Genomic DNA, 25797 nt, shown 5'->3' with positions numbered 1-25797 from the left:
AAAAAATTCACCATCCAAATCTTGGCATAATCCATCCTCTAAAATGGGTTGAAGATTGTGATAAAAGGAGAGAGGAGATTTCTTTTAAATTTCCCTATGCAGATTTTTTTATTTATATTTTTTTCATTTTTTTCAATAAAAAAAAATGGGAAAAATAAATATATTCACAGTACAAAGGCGTAGTGACCAAACTGGATTACTTGTTTAGTTCTCCTTTTGCATAAAGGACGAAATGTAATTGGTCAGTAAGGACACCAATATTGTGGAGAACCTTTTTTCCTTCAGTTCTTGTAAACAGGACAACATCAAATATCATCATATCCACTTGCCATTACCGTGCTTTATGCCACAGAGAACAATTTGAAAGGTTTTGCATTAAAAGACAAAAACAAGGTTTTCGTGATAAACTAACCCATACACTCTAGGATTTTAAAAGAGAAGACGTTTTTATTTTTTTAATCAATTCTTACCGAGGTGGATGCAACATCAGACCGATGCTGCATCTGTCCCCTGCCAACTGAGAAACACAGCCGATCGCTCGGTTCTCAGAGCTCCCTAAGCAGAGAGTCAGTGACTGTCAGTCACCGGCTTTCTGCTCTGACCCCCCGCGCTCACTGGAGCGCTGAGCTGTGAAAGGGACGTGAGCGGCTGAGCCGGGTGCCAGTCCAGGTGTGTGGGCGGATCCCAACCATATGGTCCCAATCTTTCAGAGCCAATCCAGGCTGGGAAGACGTCAGCAGACACCCCCCTGTCTGCTGAAAACGGGTCACAGGAGTGCAGAAAGAACTGCACTCCTGTGATCTACAGGAGAAGCCTAGACAAACAAGCTTTGGCTGTACTCCTCCTATATGTACACACATATATATATATATATATATATATATATATATATATATATATATATACACACACACATACACAGTCATGGCCAAAATTGTTGACATCTCAGAAACTTTTCCAGAAAATCAAATTTTTCTTACAGAAAAGTATTGCAGTAACACATGTTTTGCTATACACATGTTAATTCCCTTTGTGTGTATTGGAACAAAACAAAAAAAGGGAGGAAAAAAAGCAAATTGGACATAATGTCACACAAAACTCCAAAGACGGGCTGGTCAAAATTCTTGGCACCCTTAACTTGATATTTGATTGCACACCCTTTGGAAAAAAATTACTGAAATCAGTCGCTTCCTATAACCATCAATAAGCTTCTTACACCTTTCACCCGGAATTTTGGACCACTCTTCGTTTGCAAACTGCTCCAGGTCTCTCTTATTGGAAGGGAAACTTTTCCCAACAGCAATTTTAAGATCTCTCCACAGGTGTTCAATGGGATTTAGATCTGGACTCATTGCCGGCCACTTTAGCACTCTCCAGCGCTTTTGTTGCCATCCATTTCTGGGTGCTTTTTGACGTATGTTTGGGGTCATTGCCATCAGGGCCGGACTTACCATTGGGCTTGACTGGGCTCAAGCCCATGGGCCCCGCCAAATAGGGGGCCCCGGGCTCAATCGCGGCAACACCCCGTTCGAGGCAATCCCCTCCCGCAATTTCGAGGCAATCGCCCGTTCGCGGCAATTTCGGCACCCCTCCCCCCAGCTCAACAACTTTGATGCTCCAGGGAGGAAGGGAGGAGCTGCAGCTGTGTAAGGGGGCACCAAAATAGACCGTCAAGCTGGCGCCGACTTTGGCGGATTCCCTTCCCCCGCTCAACAACTTCGATAGGTTTTTTGGCAGCTCCAGCCCCCCCCCGCTCAACAACTATGATCGGTCGGTGGTAACAACCCCCCCCCCCTTCTCTGCTCCAGGGGGCCCCTTCGATTATTAAGCCCAGGGGCCCCCACCACCCTAAGTCCTGCCCTGATTGCCATGGGCTGCAAACTTCTTGATAATGTTGCGCACTGTGGACAAAGGCAAATCTAGATCTCTGGAGATGGACTGATAACCTTGAGATTGTTGATATTTTTCCACAATTTTGGTTCGCAAGTTCTCTTCTCCTCTTTCTGTTGTCCATGATTAGTGTGGCACAAACAGACACACAATGCAAAGACTAAGTGAACTTCTCTCTTTTTCATCTGCTTTCCGGTGTTATTTTTATATTGCCCACACCTGTTACTTGCCCCAGGTGAGTTTAAAGGAGCATCACATGCTTGAAACAACCTTCTTTATCCACAATTTTGAAAGGGTGCCAATAATTTTGACCAGACCATCTTTGGAGTTTTGTGTGACATTATGTCCAATTTGCTTTTTTTGTTTTGTTCCAATACACACAAAGGGAATTAACATGTGTATAGCAAAACATGTGTTACTGCAATACTTTTCTGTGAGAAATACTTGATTGTATTGCCTGTATAAATAGCACTAAGTATAGCATTGAATTATCACTGTAGTAGCTCTGTACTGTGTGTATGTGTGTCTTTTGGTATTCATACACACACACATACTGTATATACATATTTTTAAAGTGTAGTGATTTCACTTAAAGTGTATAGCGGCTGCAATTTTGCACTTAATTATTAGGGTGGCGCTGATTGTTTCACACATTTGTACTCCTCCTATAAAAATGTTGAGGATAACAGCTACTGGTTACCCGTGTGGTCTTTTCCTAATCTATAGAATACATTCTCCTTCTGCAAGGACATTTTTGATTCCTAAATTACAACAACAACATTAAAGCTAAATGTAAAACGTACTTAAAAAAACTTCCCGTGCAGATAAGGGACATCTGTAGATGGAAACAAGCTGTGCAACTTTGACCAAAATTGAATAATGGCCATTGCAATAGGTATAGGACTTTTACGTACTTCATAATGTGCGACCCGAAAACTCCCAGGACGCTGCTAAGTGACGTCCAGCTGTTTCTGTTCACCTTCACCATCAGAGGAGTGAGCTCCATCTCTGATTCAAACCCCCCCGACATGCACTTTCTCTCCCCTGATGCAGTAGCTCAGAGTGTGAGGCCTCGTACACACGACCGAGAAACTCGACGGGCGAAACACATCGTTTTGCTCGTCGAGTTCCTTGTGAAGCCGTCGAGAAACTCGACAAGCCAATTTTCTCCATTCCCTTCAAGGAAATAGAGAACATGCTTTCTTTTTGGCTCGTCGAGTTTCTCGACAGTTTCCTCGACGAAAATGTACACACGACCGGTTCCCTCTGCAAAAAAATATCTCCCAGCAGTTTCTTGCTGGTTTTTGCCGAGAAACTCGGTCGTGTGTACGAGGCTTGAGAGCTCACACTGTGATGGTGAAGGTGAACAATAATAGCCGGGCCTCCCTTAGCAATATCCTGGGAGTGTTCAGGTCAGACTTCATAGGGTACGTAAATGGCCTACACCTATAGCAAGGACATTATTCAACCTTAGTCAGAGCAGCACGGTTGTTTTTTATATACAGACGCCCCTTTTCTACATAGGCAATTTTTTGGTGTAAAGGGGAACTATCCCTTTATATAACATTGGTATTGAATTTTTACAAAATGACTTCTGTAGGTGGACTACTTAAAAAAAAGATCTATCTATCTATAACAGTGGTTCTCAACCTGGGGGTCGGGACCCCATCGGGGGTCGAATGATGATTTGCCAGGGGTCACCGAATCCTGGGCTGTTTCTCAAGCCCGCACCACTCTCCCAGCCTTTTTTCGACCCCCCAGCTGGGAAAACGCAAAGAAGAAGGTATGGACGGCCGCACACCAAAAAACCTTTGAAAGGTAGCCTTTAATGGTATAAAAGAAGCCTGCGACCGCCCAATGAGCCACTTTGCAGCCACACATTCAGTTCATGGCATGACTGGGGGGCAGTTGACTCGTGAGGAATGTGAAGAGGGAGGCGCTGGAGGAAACCGTATCTCCTGATTTCGGCATTGGTGTCACTGCTACAGCAGATGACCTTGATCAAGAACACCTAAGTTGGCTGATCAGAACTTCCCCCAGCATTGCCATTCATCCCATTCCCCCCACCAAGGAGTAAGAGAAGTAATAAAAATAGAGAATACATGGAAGGGAGAGGAAAAGAGGGGGAGGAACAAAGAAAAAGGGAGAGAAAGATTAAGGCCTCGTACACACGACCGAGTAACTCGTCGGGCGAAACACATCATTTTCCTCGTCGAGTTCCTTGTTAGGCTTGTCGAGGAACTCGACAAGCTTGCTTTGCGTACACACTGTCAAGACAAAACGCGGTGACATACAACACATACAACGGCAGGGGAAGTTTGATTCCACTGGCACAACTCTTGGGGCTGGTTTTGCTAATTTCATGTGTTTGCGTGTTAAATAAAAGTTTGGTAAGAGACGATTTGCACTTTTCAGTCTGTTACAGCTTTAAAAATGTGTTATCTCCATTACAAATGCTACTTTTACTCCCGTCTCATACTTAAATCTGAGCAAGCGCGGGTTTCTTAGCATACACACGCTCGAGTTTCTCGTCGGAAACCAGCCCGACGAGGAACTCGACGAGCCAATTTGAGACTCCCGTCGAGGAAATAGAGAACTTGCTCTCTTTTTTGCTTGTCAAGTTCCTCGACAGTTTCTTCTATGAAAAATGTACACACAAACAGTTTCCTCGGCAAAAAAGCTCTCCCGCCAAGTTTCTTGATGGATTCTGCCGAGGAAACTGGTCGTGTGTACGAGGCCTAAGAGAAAGAACAAGAAAAACGGCTAGGGATGAAAAAAATTAAATAAAAAGAAATTAGGATAGAGGAAGATAAAAGGGAAAGAAAGGAGAACAAATAGAAAGAGTGGTACATTCTAAAATCTACCATAAGGGGTTTTAATACAGTATGAGTGGAAGGGACTCAGGGAGTGCTAAATTTCCGTGGGTTAGGGGTGAAAATTACTTGTCTTGCCGTGGGTGCTGACAACCCCCCCTACAAAAATAATTTTACTGTTGGGGGTCCACACAACTTGGGAAAATTTATCAAGGGGTCACGGTCCTAGAAATGTTGAGAACCACTGATCTATAACCATAGCAAACCATGCAATTGCTACGAGGCCCAGTGCTCTCTGTCTAATAACTGGTTTATACAAGCACCAATAACTTTGGGAATAAAGCCCCATACACACCATCAGATTATCTGCAGATTTTTGTCTTCAGATTTACCAAAACCATGTAGTACAAGGGCCTGCCTGATTGCATACAAATCGAAACTCTTAAAGCGGTAGTTCACCCCCCCCGACACATTTTACCATCGAGACAGGCATTGTAGCGCGAGCTACAGTATGCCTGTCCCGATTTTTTTAACCCCGGACTCACCTTGTAATCGGACATCGTAGATTTCGGCTCCCGCGGGGAATGGGCGTGCCTATGGAGAGGGAGGATGATTGACGGCCGGCCCTGGCACGTCACTCTCCCCGAAGACAGCCGGAGTAGGTCTCGGCTCTTCACGGCGCCTGCGCACAGGCTATGCGCACGCGTCGTGAAGACCAAGCCTATTTCGGCTATTTCCGGAGAAGCGTGACGCGCCAGAGCCGGCCGTCAATCATCCTCCGTCTCCATAGGCACGCCCATTCCCCGGTATCTTCGATGTACGACTACAAGGTGAGTACGGGGGTAAAAAATTCGGGACAGGCATACTGTAGCTCGCGCTACAATGCCCGATTTTAAGGTAAAAGAAAAAAAAATTATTTTTTTTTGTCGATAGGGTGAACCCCCGCTTTAAGGTTTGACCTCCATAGTATATGGTTTTGGTAAATCTGAAGACAAAAATCTGCAGAAAATCTGATGGTGTGTATGAGGCTTTACTATAGGATTACTATGAAGACAAATAGGATTCTGTATCATTGAAGGGATTGCTTCAGTGCTGGAAAGTAGACAGGTAAAGGCCTTTAATGGTTTTTCTATGGGGACTGATTACAGTCCTGAGTAAAATGCATACGTACCGTCCTCCAGTGTGGTGGTGATGATTTCCTGAGAAGATGGCCCTGTCCCGGCCCGGTTACAAGCCTGCACTACCACGCCATACTGAGTGAACTTCTTTAGGTTGTCCAGAGTGTACACCTCACTGTCCCCAGTGGTGTCCACAGTGATGATATTAAACTGATAATTTCCCCCTGTACTGTACTCCCGAAAGCCAATCTGATAGCCACGTATAATGCCATTCTGAAGGTGCTTTTTGGGGGCCTGTGCAGGAAAAAAATGGATAATCGTTAAATGGATAAAATGGGTCTCAAAGTGGAAATCAAGTTGGGATTGTTTAGGTGTCATCATTAAGTCACACACATTTTTCATAAAAGGCAAAGTGACAAGTTCTCTTAAAAAGAACAGCCCACTCATTTAGCCTAGGTTTACATTGAAGCGATTTGGCATGGGATTTGACATGTCAAATCCCATGCCAAATCGGTGGCTATTCCGGCAATGGCACTGCCCAAATCGGTGCAACGCTGCATTTGCGGCGCTGCACTGATTCCCCAAAGTCGGCTGAACTCGCACGATTTCAATCCCACTGTCATTGTGAACCTATGCTAAAACTCACCACCCCCTTGCCCCGGCCACACTGGTTCTTAATTGGAGTTGGCAATCCAATTCAACCCGGCTCTGTGCGGGATAGAGATGTGCACAACGTAAAAATTTGTTTTGTTTTGGATTTGTTCATCAAGTTAATATTTTCACTTCACCATATTCGTTATGTTAGAAAGATTCAGAATTAATTTCGTATATTCAAATTCATTTTGTATATTCGTTATTTTCAAATCGAAAATTCTAATTAATTTCAAATTTATTCGAAATTTGAATTTAAGAAGACGGCTATATTTGTTTTATTCTATTCTAATTTATTCTATTCTTTTCTATTTTATTTTGTTTTATTCTATTCTTTCCTGCTCTATTTTATTATTTTCTATTTTATTTTGTTTTATTTTATTCTTTCCTGCTCTATTCCATAATTTTTTTGTTCTATTCTTTTTTTATTCCATTCTGTTCTACAGAATTTTGCACTCTATTCTATCCTATTTTTTCTATTCTTTTCATTTCTACCCAGCAGCCCAAGTAGGAATTATCTTACTTCACTTTTATACCTTACCGTATTTATTGCAATATATTTCTATTTCGGATTTGAATTCAATTTTGAATTTGGATCATGTATTTTTTTATAATTTATTTCGGATTTGTTGAAATTTCTTACTATTGTGATTGGAAAATTTGGATACATCCGAATAACGAAAAATTTGTCCGAATTTCAATTCGTAACTAAACTAATCGCACATTTCAAGTGCTAGATAACGTTGGAGAGCAGACAGGGACAATGACTTCCTTTTCTCTCTCACCTGATATGGTTCAGGCCCAATCATTGACCGCTCAGGCCTGAACATCGCACCTTGGAAGGAGGGAAAATGCTCCCCCATAGCCAGAAAGACTTGGTATTAACCAAAGGCTCCAACAGAGCAGCTGGGGAGCACCCAAGTGATCAGTAGGTTGGGGGTGTTTTCTTAAGGAGACCCATCACATTACCCTTCAGAAACAAAATGTTAAACTTCAGGATATATGGGATTGTAAGTAGCGTATATACTCGAGTATAAGCCGACCTGAGTATAACCCGAGGACCTAATTTTACCACAAAAAAATGGGAAAACCTATTGACTCAAGTATAAGCCAAGGGTGAGAATGCAGCAGCTACTGTAAGCGGAAAAGAGGGTCAACAATGCCCATTTGCACACCTCACTGTGCCCATTGCAACCTCACTGTGTCATGCCTCACTGTGCCCATTGCAACCTCACTGTGCCATACCTCACTGTGCCCATTGCTGTCTCACTGTGCCATACCTCACTGTGCCCATTGCAGTCTCACTGTGCCATGCCTCACTGTGCCTATTGCAGTCTCACTGTGCCATGCCTCACTGTGCCCATTGCACTCTCACTGTGCCATGCCTCACTGTGCCCATTGCAGTCTCACTGTGCCATACCTCTCTGTGCCCGAGTACCTGCAATCTTGACAGGCGTCCATTTTTTAAAAGTCGCGGCTTCCTCTTGGTGTTCCGTTACGTGATAGGCATTTGACACTGTGTTCCGCCTATCACGGAGGTCCTCTCATCCTCAGACCCAGTTTCCCAGCAGACACTGTGTTCAGTGTTCCGCCAATCATGGACATTCTTTCATCCTCGAACAAGAGGACGTCCGCGATTGGCGGAACACTGAACACAGTGTCTGTGCTGGGAAACTGTCCGAGAATGAGAGGACCTCCGTGATAGGCATTTGACACTGTGTTCCGCCTATAACGCAGGTCCACTCATCCTCGGACTCAGTTTCCCAGCAGACACTGTGTTCAGTGTTCTGCCAATCACGGACATTCTTTCATCCTCGAACAAGAGGACGTCCGTGATAGGCGGAACACAGTGTCAAATGCCTATCACAAAACGGAACACCAGGAGGAAGCCAAAACTTTTAAAAAAATGGACGCCTGGCAAGAATTCAGGTACTGACTCGAGTATAAGCCGAGGGGGGGTATTTTCAGCCCTAAAAAAAGGGCTAAAAAACTTGGCTTATACTCGAGTATATACGGTATGTTTACCCATATACTGTACATTTATACGAAGAATTTGTTTCTATACATGTCGTTTGTAATTATTTTAAATATCATCGAAATATTTCAGATCAAACAATGATTGTATCTTCACATACCTTCCATGTAACCCTGATACTCTGGGAGGAGACGGGATCTAGCTGGACTTCCTGAGGAGGACCATCAGGAGCTGAAAACAGAAGAAAGGAAAAAAAAGTTACAGATAACCCAAACCCCTGTCACCCCCAGGGCTGGATTCATCATAATTGCATAATTGAGCAGCCAGGGTAGAGGAAGCAGCACCAAACCTTATCATTGTGATCATTTAAGACTTCAGAATAGTTAGGTTGTATTTTTTTCTGTTGTGTTGAATTGTATCAGATTATTATTGTTCTGAAGTATGTCAACATCTAGTGGCAGTTTAGAGGTATTACAACTTATTTATTTGTGGGATTTGGTATTTCCTCCTGTCCTCTCCTGTTTAGTTCTGGTTAGTTCAGTCATAGCTACACCCTCCCTGTTTCTTTGCAGTATCAGGCCTGGATAAGAATCGAGCAATCCTGCTCTCAACAAAACAGTAGTAGTAGTTATAGTTCGTCGCCACTCTAGCCAGAGTGGGTGAAGTGCCTCCGGACAGACTTCTGCCACAAGCCTGGCAGCCGAAGTGTCACTTTAGATTGCTGGGAGGAACAGGCCTCTGCCACAGACCTGGCTTTAGGGCCTCTGCCACAGGCCTAGTACTTTAAGTGAACCGAACAGATTGAGCGAATCCTCCCAGTAGATTAAATAAGGGGTCACCGGGTGACAGTTGAAGTGTACTTGTCGATGTCCCGGTCACCAGATCCCCGATGGTTCGTTCAAGCCCTGTTGGACAAACTGCCTCCGGGTTCTCCTCAAGCGGACCCCCCCATCGAACGGCATCCAGCCTGGGATCTCCTCAGTAGAGCTGGGAACCCAGTAAGTCACTGGGGTCCCTGTCAGGAACATGGAGCTCCGCGTAGCGTGTGACACCGGCCTGGAAGGCCATCACCGGGGTCCGTTGGATGCACACACCCTGAAGGTGGGTGCCACACCTGGAATCTGAAACCCGTGAAGAACCAAAGAAAATGGCGTCTGCCACAGATATACTCTCCCCCAGCATGCACCGCAAGGGAAAACTCCTCTAATTGGCTGCTGGGGATCCCCAGCGCCACCTGTGCCCAGGGATGGGATTGCATCCATGGAGCGCAGACTGACCCACAGGACAGTTCCGGAATGACAGCAGCCCAAATTTAGAAAATTGTGAATGCGAGCAAAATAACTCTCCCATTCCCCACTAACTTTAGCGTAGTGCCCATACTGAAAGTAAGGGGGCGCTACACTATAAAGGCACAGGAATTTCCATGAAGTAGGAAGGAGACTAGTCCTATAGTCACACTCTCTGATTAAATCACATGCTGTAACCACTAGAGGTGAACAAAGCCCTGTTTGAAAACGATGCATACAGACTAATACACTGAGCGCGACTCTCAACACTTGCGTTTTTCCTGCAGTAAATGACTCACATTATAGTGCATGAAAATACATCCCATTTATTTCTGTGACTAGTTCAAATATATGCACGGCAGTCTATTACAGCTTTAAAAAATAGGACGTGCTGCATCTTTGCGTATTTATGCATGTTAACCACTTGCTGACGGCCGTACGACTATATACGGCCTCAGCGCGGCTCCCAATCTCTAACAGGCCGTGTTTTTACGGCCTCCCCTTTGCACGTTCCCCGCGCGCGCTCCCGAGCGCGCAGCGGGGAACTGCTGTGCTGGCCGTGTCCCTTGGACACAGCCAGTCACAGATCGCCGTGAACGGCCAATCGGAGCGGCCGTTTCCTAGGCGATCTGTGCGGCCAATGAGAGATGATCTTATATGTTTACATATGAGATCATCTCTCATTCCCGGCTCTCGCAGACAGCGGTGCTGTCAGGGGAGAGAGGAGACGGATCTGTGTCTCTTGTACATAGAGACATAGATCGGTCACCCCCCCCAGTCACCCCCCTTCCCCCACAGTTAGAACACTAATTAGGGTACACATTTAACCCCTTCCTCACCCCCTAGTGTTAACCCCTTCCCTGCCAGTCACATTTATACAGTAATTAGTGCATATTTATAGCACTGATTGCAGTATAAATGTGAATGGCGCCAAAAATGTGTCAAAAGTGTCCGATGTGTCCGCCATAACTTCGCAGTCCCAATAAAAATCGCAGATCGCCGCCATTTCTAGTAAAAAAAAAGCATTTATACAGTAATTAGTGCATATTTATAGCACTGATTGCAGTATAAATGTGAATGGCGCCAAAAATGTGTCAAAAGTGTCCGATGTGTCCGCCATAACGTCGCAGTCCCAATAAAAATCGCAGATCGCCGCCATTTCTAGTAAAAAAAAAATGTATACAGTAATTAGTGCATATTTATAGCACTGATTGCAGTATAAATGTGAATGGCGCCAAAAATGTGTCAAAAGTGTCCGATGTGTCCGCCATAACGTCGCAGTCCCAATAAAAATCGCAGATCGCCGCCATTTCTAGTAAAAAAAAAAATGTATACAGTAATTAGTGCATATTTATAGCACTGATTGCAGTATAAATGTGAATGGCGCCAAAAATGTGTCAAAAGTGTCCGATGTGTCCGCCATAACGTCGCAGTCCCAATAAAAATCGCAGATCGCCGCCATTTCTAGTAAAAAAAAAAAAAAAAAAAAAAAAAATAATTCTGTCCCTTATTTTGTAGGCGCTATAACTTTTGCGCAAACCAGTCGCTTATTGCGATTTTTTTTTTTTTTTTACTAAAAATATGTAGAATATGTATCGGCCTAGACTGAGGATAAAAAAAAAACGTAAAAAAAAAAATTGAGCTATTTATTATAGCAACAAAGTAAAAATATTTTATTTTTTTTCAAAATTGTCGCTCTATTTTTGTTTATAGCGCAAAAAATAAAAACCGCAGAGGTGATCAAATACCACCAAAAGAAAGCTCTATTTGTGGGGAAAAAAGGACGTTAATTTTGTTTGGGAGCCACGTCGCACGACCGCGCAATTGTCAGTTAAAGCGACGCAGTGCCGAATCGCAAAAAGTCCTCTGGTCAGGAAGGGGTTTAAGTGCCCAGTAAGGAAGTGGTTAAGTAGGACTATTAAAATAAATGGTAGTAAAACACGTGTTAAGTAGTTTTGTGTGTTTTACATGCATCTTGTGTGTTTTAAATGCACCATGGGAAATCCTTCTTCTGTTTCTGCCCACTTTACATAATCCATGAGCATGAAGCCTTGTTCAGACTGACACGATCACCGATCCATTATGCCTCGTTTGTCATCCAAATGTTATTTGGCTAAAAGCAAACCGTAATACCAGTTGTGTACAGAAGGTGGCAGTGTTGTACAAAGCACTGGTAGACACCCAGTAGCTTGATAATACAGACCATCAAGTTTTCTGGAAAGGAAATTGTCCTGTCTTTCATATCACCGATATCAAATATTGAGACTTTTTTTTTTTTTTTTTTCGGGTTGAGATAGATATTAGGTATTAAAGTTATTATGGAGACAAAATTCTGCATATTTTATGTTGATTTTAACCTAAATGTACAAATCCTTTTATAGTAAATCATTATTTGTGTGTTTTTACCTCCCAATCTTGACACAATGGGGTTGATTTACTGAAAACGGGGAGTGTAAAATGTGGCGCAGCTCTGCACAGAAACCAATCAGCTTCCAGGGTTTATTGTCAAATGAATTGAACAAACTGAAGTTAGAAGCCGATTGGCTACCATGTGTACAGCTGTACCAGATTTTGCACTCTCCAGTTTTAGTAAATCAACCCCAAAAAGTCTTATCTTATATTAAGACATACACCGATCAGCCATCGGGTAAAGTGAAGAACATTGATTATCTCATGACAATGGTACCGTATTTTCCGGCGTATAAGACGACTTTCTAACCCCTTAAAATCTTCTTAAAAGTCGGGGGTCGTTTTATACGCCAGTAACCTAACATCTTACCTTATCCCAGAATTGCAGCCGTACGATTTTTCAAAAGCCGCGCCTCCTACGTCTTCTGTTCCGTGATAGGCGGAAACACTCAGCTTCCCAGGAGGCACTGTGTTCAGTGTCCACCTATCACGGAGGCCCTCTCGTCCTGTGTTTAGTGTCCGCCTATCACGGAGGCCCTCTCGTACTCGGACGAGAGGGCCTCCGTGATAGGCGAACACTGAACACAGTGCCTCCTGGGAAGCTGAGTGTTTCCGCCTATCACGGAACAGAAGACGTAGAAGGCGCGGCTTTTGAAAAATCGTACGGCCGCGATTCTGCATGTCTTGGGATAAGGTAAGGGCACAGTCTGGCATGTAATGGGGCACAGTCTGGCATGTACTGGGGCACAGTCTGGCATGTAATGGGGCACAGTCTGGCATGTAATGGGGCACAGTCTGGCATGTAATGGGGCACAGTCTGGCATGTAATGGGGCACAGTCTGGCATGTAGTGACACAGTCTGGCATGTAATGGTGGCACCGTGAGGCGAGGCATGACTAGTAGGAAGGGGGTAGTCTTATACGGCGAGTATATCCCAAAACCAACATTTTGGCTGGAAAATTAGGGGGTCGTCTTATACGAGGGCAAATACGGTACTTAAAAGTGGATAGGATATAATAGGCGGCAGGTGAACATGTTGTCCCTGAAGTTAATATGTTGAAAGCAGAAAAAAACAGGCACATGTATGGATTTGAGCGACTTTGACAAGATCAGAATTGTAATGGTAAGACAACTGGGTCAGGGGTGTGTGATGTCCCCAGTCTGCAGAGCTCAGGACCTACCTACAAGTGGTCAAGTGAAGGAAAAATCAGCAACAGGGTCATGGGCAGCCAAGGCTCATTGATGAACAAGGGGAGCAAAAGTTGGCCCGTGTCGTCTGATCCAGCATAAGAGCTACTACTACTATAGCTCAAATTGCTGAAAAAGTTGCTGGCTTCAATAGAAAGGTGTCAGAACACCCAGTGCATTGCCGTTTGTTGCAAGTGGGTCTGCGTAGCCCAAACCGGTCAGGTGTCCATGCCAAAAGTGCCTACAATGGACATTGCGCAAGCATTAGAACTGGACCCTGGAACAATTGAAGAAGGTGGCTTGGTTTGATGAATTATGATTTTTTTTCAATCACGTGAGTGGCCAGGTGTGGTTGCTTTACTTACCCGGGGAAGAGATGGCACCAGGATGCAGTATGGGAAGATGGCATGCTGGGAGAGGCAGTGTGATGCTTTGAGCATACTTCTACTAGGAAACCTTGGGTCCTGCCATTCATGTGGATGATATTTGATACGTACCACCTACATTGTTGCCGACCAAGTGCACCCCTTCATGGAAACAGCATTCCCTGATGGCAGTAGCCTCTCAGCAGGAAAATGCACCCTGCCACACTGCAAAAATGGTTCAAGAATATTTTGAGGAACAGAACGAGTTTGAGACATTGACTTGGTCTCCAAATTCTCCAGATCTTAATCCAATTGAGCATCTGTGGGATGTGCTGGAAAAACAAGTCCAACCCATGGTGGCCCCACCTCACAACTTACAGGACTTAAAGGATCTGCTACTGACGGTTTAGTGCCACATACCACAGCATACCTTCAGAGGTCTAGTGGAGTCCATGCCTCATCAGGTTAGGAGCTGTTTTGGCAGCAAAAGGGGGGACTCACTCAATATTAGGTTGGTGGCATAGGCGGCTCTTTAATTTGGCAAATTAGGCAGTCGCCTAAGGCCTCGCACTCACAGGGGCCTCGCGGCCGCCTAACTTGCCCAATGCATTACCACAGTTTTGAGGGACAGGGGACCTTAACGCTGCTGTGCTCAGGCAGCGTGAAGAGCCCCGATTCAGGAGCGGGGCCGCCAGCGTCCCTAACAACCAGTGAATATCGGTGACACCACACCTTGTGATGTCAATGACCCAGCATGCCCTCAGTCAATGACGTCACAAGGGGGCGGGTTCACCAGGCGGCATCTCCGCCCCTAAGTTATTAAAGAGCAGGATCTGGAGGCCGCTTGGTTTAAAGTGGGCTTCCAGATTCCGATAAGACCCCTGTAAGCAGACCCCCACAACCACCAGCCAGGGTTGTGAGGAAGAGGCTCTTGTCCTTGAATTATTTTTATTATCATGGGCGTGAGTGGGGCCCCCTGTCAAGTTTTGCCTAAGGCCTCATAAAGCCTAGAGCAGCCTCTGGCCAGGTGTGCCTGGGCACACCCTAATCTGCCTATGTGGTACAGATTCTCCCTGTTTATTCCACCAAAGCCCCCTAACAGGGCTCCTAAAAAGATTATTTTTAAAAATAATAAAAATAAAAACTACTCACACTGTCCACTACCCTACTGACACCAATCTTTGCCCTACTGACTGTCCATTGCTCTGCTGACATCATCAGTATATATACACATGCACACCAGTGCAAACATGTTTGAGCTTTGGGGTGCACACCCTAATGCAATAGGCTGTGCACACCTATGGTTGGTGGTCTTAATGTTATGGACGAGATGTGCCTGATAAGCCAAGCACCATTAATAAGTTTCCCCCTGCAGCTGGTTGGCATAGCCTCCTGTGGCACCCTGCTCAGGAGGTGCTCCATGCCCCAGAAGCTAAGTCAAGCCCTCATCAGCTTTTCCCTGGCAGCTGGAGGTGGTTGGTGGATTTGATTGCATGTCCGCCTCCCGTGCAGGCGGTGCCACCCTGCTCAGGAGGTGCTCCATGCCCCAGAAGCCAAGCCAAGCCCTCATCAGCTTTTCCCTGGCAGCTTGAGGTGGTTGGTGGATTGGATTGTCTGACCGCCTCCAGTGAAGGTGGTGGCACCCTGTTCAGGAGGTTCCCCATGCCCCAGAAGTCAAGCCAAGCCCTCATCAGCTTTTGCCTGGCAGCTGGAGGTGGTTGGTGGATTGGATTGTATGTCCGCCTCCTTTGCAGGCAACCGCTTGAGCCTGACTTTAGTTGCAAGCGCTGCAAGGAGAAAAGAGAGCAACCCTGCAAAGAAGAAAGTGCAACCCTGCAAATTAGGTTTTTAAATATTGCTCAAATGCAATAATTAGTTTGGATGTGTTTAAATACACTATATTGTATGGTTTCCATCTTTTTATTCATCCCCTTTAACCACTGCTCCAATCCCATCAAAAACCAAACTTGTGGCAATAGACAGAGTTGATCAGACTCTACCTGCTTCCTCGGTGGTGATGGTGAGCTCGTTGCTGGCTTCGCTCTTGCCAATGTGGTTTTTTGCATACATGCGGATGTTGTAGGTGGAAGAGGGATGCAGGTCAATGATTGTGGCTTGGTTTAGCTGAGGAGAGACATCTTTGGTTCTCTGAACTGAATCCCATGAGTCTAGTAAGAGAGAACAAACAAATATAAATAATTGAAATATTACATTTTTTCCCCCCTAAAAATAGAAAAAGATGTTATACTTACCTCCTTTGTGCAATGATATTGCACAGAGTGGTTTCCTTACCTCCTCTTTGGCGGTCTCCCGTTGGCACTGCCAGATACTCCTTTCTTCTGGTGCCCTTTCAGCAAGCTGTGTGCTAATGGGGCACCCATGCCAAACCAGGCTTGTGTCCATAGACACACACAGAGCTGGTAAGCCACGCCCTCATTCCCCCATTCACAGGAGTGTGATTGACAGCAGCAGGAGCCAATGGCTATGGGTTATTACATTTACGGGCATACCATTACCTGTACCCCTTGTGGGGACACATATGGGTTAGAGGCAGGGGTGGCTGGAAATATGGAGTAAACATTTTTTTCCTTTCACTCTTTTCTTGCATGGGCGATGTTCATGTGGTGGTTTTTCTTTTTCCTCCCCCTCTTTATAGGCAGGGATGGACTGGTCATCAGGATTCCCGGTGGGCCGATGGCTCAGTGGGCCGATTAGAGGTCCGCGGCGATCTACCGGTCAATAGCCGACTGTTAGTGCCTGACAGGTAGATCGAGATTTAGCCAGCATGCAGAGTAGCTCAGGAAGCCCAGCGGGGAGCATGACATGAGAGAGAACTTATTACACACGCTTCCTGCGCTACTTTGCATGCTGGCTGGTAAACAATGTGCCTTAATGTGTCATGTGCCCTGATGTACTATGTGCTATGTGCCCTGTGCCCCGTGTCCTCATGTGCTGTGCCTCAATGTGGTCCTGATGTGCTGGGATGGGCCCTGATGTGCTGTGCCCTGTACCCTGATGTGCTGTGCCCTGTACCCACATGTGCTGTGCCCTGATGTGCTGAGCTCTGTACCGTGCCCTGATGTGCACTGTACCCTGATGTGTTGTGCCCTGGGCCAGTTTGGATGAAGTCCAAGGCCACATTTTTGTCCTAGTCCAGCCCTGTTTATAGGTGGTGGAGGAATATAGTCACACATGGAAATTACTTGGTTACGATTTACCATCCAGATATATATTTAATATGTCATCCCAAGAGTTCAGCCCTATGTCAGCATATCAAAAAGTGGAGTGACACACAGGGTATGCTAATAGTGTCATCCCTAGTTAGATGGTGGGCAACGCATGTAATTTAGGCTCCACTCCTATCTATTATTATTTATGTTTCTCAGGACAGAAGTAAGGGGAAATTTCCCCGGAGGGAAATGGGGGATTTGACCCTTCCCCATTACAGTGCTGTGAAAAAGAATTGGCCCCCTTCCTGATTTTTGATTTTTTTGTTCATATTTGTCACACTGAAATGATTCAGATCATCAAACACATTTTAATAATATGCAAAGATAACCTGAGTAAATACAAAATGCAGTTTTTAAATTATGATTTTCATTTATTAAGAGAAAAAAAAGCTGTCCAAACCTGCCTGGCCCTATCTGAAAAACTAAATCATGAATGAACTTTGATTAACTCATTTTTCTTAGAAAGCGGAATTAAATTTCACTTGTTTCACCCAGGCCTGATAATTGCCGGACCTGTTGAATCAAGAAATCAAGAAATAGAAGCTGTCTTAGGCTGGGTTCACACTACGGTTTTCCCGTCCGTCAGCCGCATACGATTTATATGAAAAAACGTATGCGGCTGAAACGGACGGGAACGTATGGCACCGCACATATGTGCGTTTTCCATTAACATTAATGTTAAAGGAAAACGTATGCGGTTGCCATACTGTTTTAAAAACGACCGCAAAACCGTGGTTGAACACGGTTTTGCGTTCGTTTAAAAAACGTTTTGCCAGCAAATCGTACGCACCCGGATGCATCCGAGTGCATACGATTTGCAATGCATTGTCTATCTCTACGTTTTCCCGTCCGGGCCCGTACGTTTTCAATACTGAAATCGTATGCGGCTGACGGACGGGAAAACCGTAGTGTGAACCCAGCCTTACAAAGTGAAGCACGCTAATAAAATTTAAAAAAGCAACACATCATGAGGCGATCTAAAGAAATTCAAGAACAGATAAGAAACAAAGTAACTGGCAAATATCAGTCTGGAAAGGGTTACAAAACCATTTTGAAGGCTTTGGGACTCCAGTGAACCACAGTGAGAGCCATTATGCACAAATGGAGAAAACTTGGAACGGTGGTGAACCTTTCCAGGAGTGGCCGGCCTATTAAAATTTCTCAAAGAGCACGACGAAGACTCATCCAGGAGGCCATAAAAGAACCCAGATCATCATCTGAAGAACTGCAAGCCTCACTTGCCTCAGGTAATATCAGTGTTTGTGATTCAACAATAATGCCGCGTACACACGACCGTTTTTCGGGTTCTAAAAAATGACGATTTTAAGGGTCTAGAAAAAAATATGTTTTTTCAATCGGATCATTAAAACGGCCTTGCCTACACACGATCGTGAAAAAAATGCTATAGCAAAGCGCAGTGACGTACAACACGTACAACGGCACTATAAAGTGGAAGTCCCATGCGGATGGCGCCACCCTTTGGGCTGCTTTTGCTGATTTGGTGTTAGTAAAAGACGATTCGCGCTTTTCAGTCTGTTACTGCGTGATGAATGTGCTTACTCCATTACGAACGGTAGTTTTACCAGAACGAGCGCTCCCATCTCATAACTTGCTTCTGAGCATGCGCAGGTTTTTCACGTCGTTAAAGCCCACACACCACCATTTTTTACAACCTTAAGAACGACAAAGTTAAAAACGTCGTGAAAAATTAGAGCATGTTCGAAATTTTTAATGCCGATTTTTTAGATCGTGAAAAATGCTCTGGATTGTGTGTACACAATCGTTTTTAATGACATAAAAAAGAAAACATCATTTTTTCGAACCCGAAAAACGGTCGTGTGTACTGGCAAAAATGGCATCCATGGGAGAGTTCCAAGGCGAAAACCACTGCTGACCAAGAAAAACACAAAGGCTTTTTCTCACATTTTCCCAAAACATCTTAATTATCCCCAAGACTTTTGGGCAAATATTCTGTGGACTGATGAGACAAAAGTTGAACTTTTTGGAAGATGTGCATCCCATCTGGTGTAAAACTAACACAGCATTTCATAAAAAAAAAAAAAATCATACTAACAGTCAGACATGGTGGTAGTGTGATGGTCTGGGGCTGCTTCAGGACCTGGACGATTTGCCAAAATTGATGAAATCATGATTTCTAAACGCTCCCAGAAAATCCTGGAGAATGTCCGGTTATCAGTTTGTGACCTCAAGCTCAAGCACACTGGGGTTATGCAGCAAAAGGACAACGATCCAAAACACACCAGCAAGTCCACCTCTGAATGGCTCAAAAAAACTAAATTAAGGTTTTGAAGTGTCCTAGACAAAGTCCAGACTTAAATCCAATTGAGCTGCTGTGGCATGACCTTAAACAAGCCATTCATGATGGAAAACCCTCCAATGTGGCTAAATGAAAACAATTCCGGAAAAAAAAAGTGGGCCAAAATTCCTCCACAGCGATGTGAAAGACTCATTGCCAGTTATTGCAAACGTTTGATTACAGTTGGTGCCGCCAAGGGTGGCACAACAAGTTATTAGGTTTAGGGGGCCATTACTTTTTCACATAGTGCCAGGCAGGTTTGGACAGCCTTTTTCCCTTAATAAATGAAAATCATAATTTAAAAAATCTCAAAAATATTTCCCTCTTAAATTAAAGTCTGACAGTAGCTGATGAAGTAAAAAGTAATGTTTTGCATTATAACTAGTTTGATACCTGTTGAAATCGAGCTGTTTTATTCACCTCCAGCACTCCTGAATCATTATTCTCACTGACTTCCTGGTTTGCGGTGCGCATTCATTCTTGCTACATCACGGCCTAATGGGAACTGTAGTTCCCATTAGGCTTAGCCTCCATGCCTGTGAGGGATAAAAGAGCATCTTCACGCAGGGCTGTAGTCATAGGGAGGGGGTGAGCACATTCTGCTTTCCACCATGCAAAACAGCTCAGATGCTGGTGGAAAGCAAGAAGAGGAGAGACAGGAAATGGCATTTTCAAACCTGGATTACTGTATTTTGGAGGTCAAAAGGAAAAACGGGGTAAGTGATATTTAAATGCTCTAGCTTACAGCAATCAATTGATCTAATAAAAAACAAACCTTTAGTGTTCCTTTAATGCGGAGTTCCACCCAAAAATGGAACTTCCACTTTTTGGAATCCCCTCCCCCCTCCGGTGTCACATTTGGCACCTTTCAGGGGGGAGGAGGGAGCAGATACCTGTGTAATACCGGTATTCGCTCCCACTTCCGGGCATAGATACCCGCAGTGATCGCGGTGACCTACGCCTAATTCGGTGGCTACTCTTTCGCCCCCCGCTGTCTTCTGGGAGACAGACAGGTCGCAGAAGACAGCAGGGACCAGTGGGAACGTGCATGTGCAGTAGAGAACCAGGAATCTTCCTGATTCCCTTACCGAAGATGGCGGCGGCAGCATCCGAGAGTCGACGGACAGATCGGCTTCGGCTGCCGACATTGCGGGCGCCCTGGACAGATAAGTGTCCATATATTAAAAGTCAGCAGCTGCAGAATTTGTAGCTGCTGACTTTTAATTTTTTTTTTTTTTTTCGGCAGGCCTCCGCTTTAAAGGGCCGCTGTGAATGGTATAACCTCAATTTGTTGCACTGATAACTCTTAAATACATGATAGAAAATTGACAGCACATAAAAGCTTGAGAAAATTGACTGAACAATAAAACAACTTCAGCCAAGCCACAACAAAAATCCATACAATGAGCGTTTGTGTTCCTATAGCAACAAATTGAGAATGGAGGACAAGAAGAATAATAAAAGAGGCTGACACTACAAGTCGCTAACATATATAGAATTTCAATACTACAGCTCAATACCCTGCATGCCTGCACAACAGACACAAGATACCATCTTATTCTATCTAAAGAGGACCAGTCACTAGTATTTAAGTAATACGTGACTGCTTTATGAAAAATAAAATTGTAATTGTAGAAGGTTAGAATGTCCGTTTCCTCATTGGGATCTCCGTTCACTAAGGCCCCGTACACACCATAGAATCCATCCGCTGAAAAATCCCAGTGAATCGGTTTCAGCGGATAGATTCTATGGTGTGTACATTCCTGCGGATATTTATCCGCGGAAATTTCCCAATTCCAGCAGATAAAAATTTGTAGACATTCGTGGAAATCCTCGAGAGGATTTATCCGCGGATACGGTCCGGTGGACCGTATCCGCGGATAAATCCTCTCGTGTGTACTAGGCCTTACTGTAGAAGCAGAACAGAAATTGAGTGAAAATCCCCCCCACATTAAAAATCTAAATCCCCTCTAAACGTAAATCAATAAAATACATTATATGGCCAAACGTATGTGAACACCCCTCCAAATTCTTCAGTTCAGGTGTTTCCAGCGAAGGGCACTGTTAATATACTGACAATTATATGCTTCCATCAATTTGCTAACAATTTGGGAAATATGCTCTTCTGTTTCGGCATGGCTACGCCTCTCTGCACAAAGCCAGCTCCATAAAGACGTGGTTTGAGGAGTTTGAGGTGGAGGAACTCAGGTGGCTTGCACAGAGACCTGACCTTAATCCTTCTGAACACCATTAGGAGGAATTAGAATGCCAACTGTGATCCAGTTCAGTTTTGGTGATCAGTCTGTAGGCAGGTTGTAAAATTTCTGCCTTGGTGAGTTGGAGGCTGGCCCAAGTCGAGGGGGGAAAAGAGTTAATGTGGGTGCTTCGGTTCCAAGGTTTGTGCGCAAAACAAGGTCCATAAAGATATGGATGAGCAAGTTTGGGGTGGAGGAACTTGACTGGCCTTCACCCCGATAGAACATCTTTGGGATGAATTAGAGCAGAGACTGCGAGCCAGGCTTTCTTGTCTAAAATCAGTGCCTGAACTTACAAATGCGCTTCTTGTGGACAGCCTTCCCAGAAGAGTTGAAGTTGTTATAGCTGCAAAGGGTGGCCCAACTCAATATTGAACCCTACGGACTACTGCCATGTACACACGATCGGAAATTCCGACAAGAAAACCGTGGATTTTTTTCCGACTGAATTTTGGCTCAAACTTGTATTGCAGACCGTCAAGAATGTGGTGATGTACAACAGCACAACGAGCCGAGAAAAATTAAGTTCAATGATTCAGAGCATGCATGTTTTTTTGCGCTTCAGAATTACATACAGACGATCTGCATTTCCGACGAGAATTTTTCCCGTTGGAAAATTTGAGAACCAGCTCTCAAATTTTTGCTGTCAGAAACTCTGACAGAAAAAGTCCAATGGGGCCTACACACAATCAGAATTTCCGACCAAAAGCTCACATCAAACTTTTCTTGTTGGAAATTCCAACCGTGTGTATGCGGCATAAGACTGGGATGCCATTAAAGTTCATGTGCCTGTAAAGGCAGGCGTCTCAATACCTTTGGTTATATATATATATATATATATATATATATATATATATATATATATATATATATACACACATATACACATACACGCACTGGGCCGGATTCAGATACATTGGAGTATCTTTCGGCGGTGCGTAACGTATCTCAGATACGTTACGCCGCCGTAAATTAGGGCGCAAGTTCCGTATGCAGAAAGAACTTGCGCCCTTAGTTACGGCAGGGTAACGTCTGTGGTCGGGCGTGACCCCGCCTAATTCAAATGGGGATGATGTGGGCGTGTTTTATTTAAATGAATGGTGACCCCGCATATTTTACGTTTTTTACAAACGGCGCATGCGCCGTTCGTGAAAGAATCCCAGTGCGCATGCTTGAAATTACGCCGCAAATCGTCATTGCTTTAGACGTGAACGTAACTTATGTACAGCCCTATTCGCGAACGACTTACGCAAACGACGGAAAATATTTAAAACTTGACGCGGGAACGACGTCCATACTTAACATAGGATACCCCTCATATAGCAGGGGTAGCTTTACGCCGGAAAAAGCCTAATGTAAACTACGTAAAAAAATGCGCCGGGCGGACGTACGTTTCTGAATCGGCGTATCTACCTAATTAGCATATTCATCGCGTAAGTATACGGAAGCGCCACCTAGCGGCCAGCGTAAACATGCAGCCTAAGATACGACGGTGTAAGACACTTACGCTGGTCGGATCTTAGGGAAATCTATGCGTAACCGATTCTATGAATCAGTCGCATAGATACGACAACACAACTCAGAGTTACGACGGCGTATCCGGAGATACGGCGTCGTATCTCCTTTCTGAATCCGGGCCCCTGTATATATCTCAGCTTCAATTTTATTTTTTATTTTTTTGTTCTTCATCATTTAGTATCCTGTACAGATTTACTTCCTACAATAAGGTCAGCGGGGGCTCTTCATTGTTTAGAAGTGAAAAGTTATAGAAAAAAAAATTCCCGATATTTTAATCGGAATTTGTAGTGTAGATGTCCGTCTATACCTGGACAGATCAGTTATGGCTCACCACCGAGAAATAAACCTTTGCTTCTCCGTTTTATGGTTTTTATAACGCTACCTGATTTGTTCTTGCATTCAATATCGTAGCCTGTGATTGGGCTGTTGCCATCGAATCCCATTGTCCAGCGCAGGGCGATACTCCGAGCTCTCACTTCCCGGATTTCAATTTCTGGAGGATCTGGAGGTTCTGATAAGAAAGATGACAATGCAAATAGATTAGATGAACTACATGCATGACCTTTTGGAGACCAGATACATGTTAAAGAAAAGCTAGGTGCTTCTGCTCATTTACTTACATTGGACTCATTTGGACCAGAGTTTTGCATTAAAAGGTATGTAAAGCTTAGAGCGAGGTCAGCAACCCATCGATTGCGGGCAGGTGACAGGTAGATCATGTGCCTTGCTTGCTGACCCTCAGATCCTGGACAGGAGGGGCGGCGGGGGTGGCATTTACTGCAATCGAACCCTTATATGTTCCTCCTGTGGCAGCTGAAAGCCAGCTTCTCTTTTCTTACCTCCCACTGGCATTCAGCTTCCGTAGAATGAAAATCGAGGGGATTGGTTCTACTATATGCTGTTCCCAGCACCCCAACTGTCTAGATTCCCCTTCTTTCTGCTGCTGGGTTCCACCTGTGTGCTCCCCTCTGCACTGTCGGCCTCTCCTCCTCTCCCGCTGGCTTAATTTCTGAATGAACCGCTCACTCACGGTGTTCATTCATATCTGAAGCATAGTAAGCAGTGTTTACTAAGCTTAAGTTTGTGAATCAACAGTTAAACTGTGCAGAGCTCTTCCTGTTCATTTATTCAATGGAGCAGAGGCTGGAGAGATGTAGATTCAGCTTTCGCTGTCTCAAAAGTGAGACATCATGGGTCTGTTTAGACCCCTGATATTTCACCAAAGCCCCCCATCATCGCTGCTAAAAATAATTGGAAAACATATTAATAATAAAAAATAACATGATAATAAAAAAAAACTGACATCGTTCACATCCCTACTGAAACCATTTACTGAAAATGTCCTCTGCCTTACGGACACCGTCCACATCTCTACTCACGGACACCGTCCACGGCTCTACTGACGGACACCCTCCACGGCTCTACTGACTGACACCCTCCACGGCTCTACTGACTGACACCCTCCACGGCTCTACTGACTGACACCCTCCACGGCTCTACTGACTGACACCGTCCACGGCTCTACTGACTGACACCGTCCACGGCTCTACTGACTGACACCGTCCACGGCTCTACTGACTGACACCGTCCACGGCTCTACTGACTGACACCGTCCACGGCTCTACTGACTGACACCGTCCACGGCTCTACTGACTGACACCGTCCGCGGCTCTACTGACTGACACCGTCCGCGGCTCTACTGACTGACACCGTCCGCGGCTCTACTGACTGACACCGTCCGCGGCTCTACTGACTGACACCGTCCGCGGCTCTACTGACTGACACCGTCCGCGGCTCTACTGACTGACACCGTCCGCGGCTCTACTGACTGACACCGTCCGCGGCTCTACTGACTGACACCGTCCGCGGCTCTACTGACTGACACCGTCCGCGGCTCTACTGACTGACACCGTCCGCGGCTCTACTGACTGACACCGTCCGCGGCTCTACTGACTGACACCGTCCGCGGCTCTACTGACTGACACCGTCCGCGGCTCTACTGACTGACACCGTCCGCGGCTCTACTGACTGACACCGTCCGCGGCTCTACTGACCGACACCGTCCACGGCTCGACTGACCGACACCGTCCACGGCTCGACTGACCGACACCGTCCACGGCTCGACTGACCGACACCGTCCACGGCTCGACTGACCGACACCGTCCACGGCTCGACTGACCGACACCGTCCACGGCTCGACTGACCGACAGCGTCCACGGCTCGACTGACCGACAGCGTCCAAGGCTCTACTGACCGACACCGTCCACGGCTCTACTGACCGACACCGTCCGCGGCTCTACTGACCGACACCGTCCGCGGCTCTACTGACCGACACCGTCCGCGGCTCTACTGACCGACACCGTCCGCGGCTCTACTGACCGACACCGTCCGCGGCTCTACTGACCGACACCGTCCGCGGCTCTACTGACTGACACCGTCCGCGGCTCTACTGACTGACACCGTCCGCGGCTCTACTGACTGACACCGTCCACGGCTCGACTGACCGACACCGTCCACGGCTCGACTGACCGACACCGTCCACGGCTCGACTGACCGACACCGTCCACGGCTCGACTGACCGACACCGTCCACGGCTCGACTGACCGACACCGTCCACGGCTCGACTGACCGACACCGTCCACGGCTCGACTGACCGACAGCGTCCAAGGCTCTACTGACCGACACCGTCCAGGGCTCTACTGACCGACACCGTCCACGGCTCTACTGACCGACACCGTCCACGGCTCTACTGACCGACACCGTCCACGGCTCTACTGACCGA

At 45.5% G+C, this 25797-nt stretch overlaps 1 protein-coding gene across 3 annotated transcripts in view; it reads right to left on the bottom strand.

The window, feature by feature from the left end:
- The window catches only part of DSCAM (DS cell adhesion molecule), a 712133-nt gene that overhangs the window by 293182 nt on the left and 393154 nt on the right, over window positions 1–25797 (bottom strand). For all 3 annotated transcript variants that reach the window (XM_040338983.1, XM_040338982.1, XM_040338984.1), the window contains exons 14-17: window positions 23398–23526; window positions 15696–15863; window positions 8608–8678; window positions 5875–6115 (exon numbers count right to left, since the gene is read on the bottom strand). In XM_040338983.1, coding sequence (XP_040194917.1) covers window positions 5875–6115; window positions 8608–8678; window positions 15696–15863; window positions 23398–23526 — 609 coding nt within the window. The remainder of the gene's footprint in view (window positions 1–5874; window positions 6116–8607; window positions 8679–15695; window positions 15864–23397; window positions 23527–25797) is intronic.

The sequence above is a fragment of the Rana temporaria genome, chromosome 2 (assembly GCF_905171775.1).
Source record: "Rana temporaria chromosome 2, aRanTem1.1, whole genome shotgun sequence".
Classification (NCBI taxonomy): Eukaryota; Metazoa; Chordata; class Amphibia; order Anura; family Ranidae; genus Rana; species Rana temporaria.
This window is presented reverse-complemented; position numbering and strand designations above follow the sequence as displayed.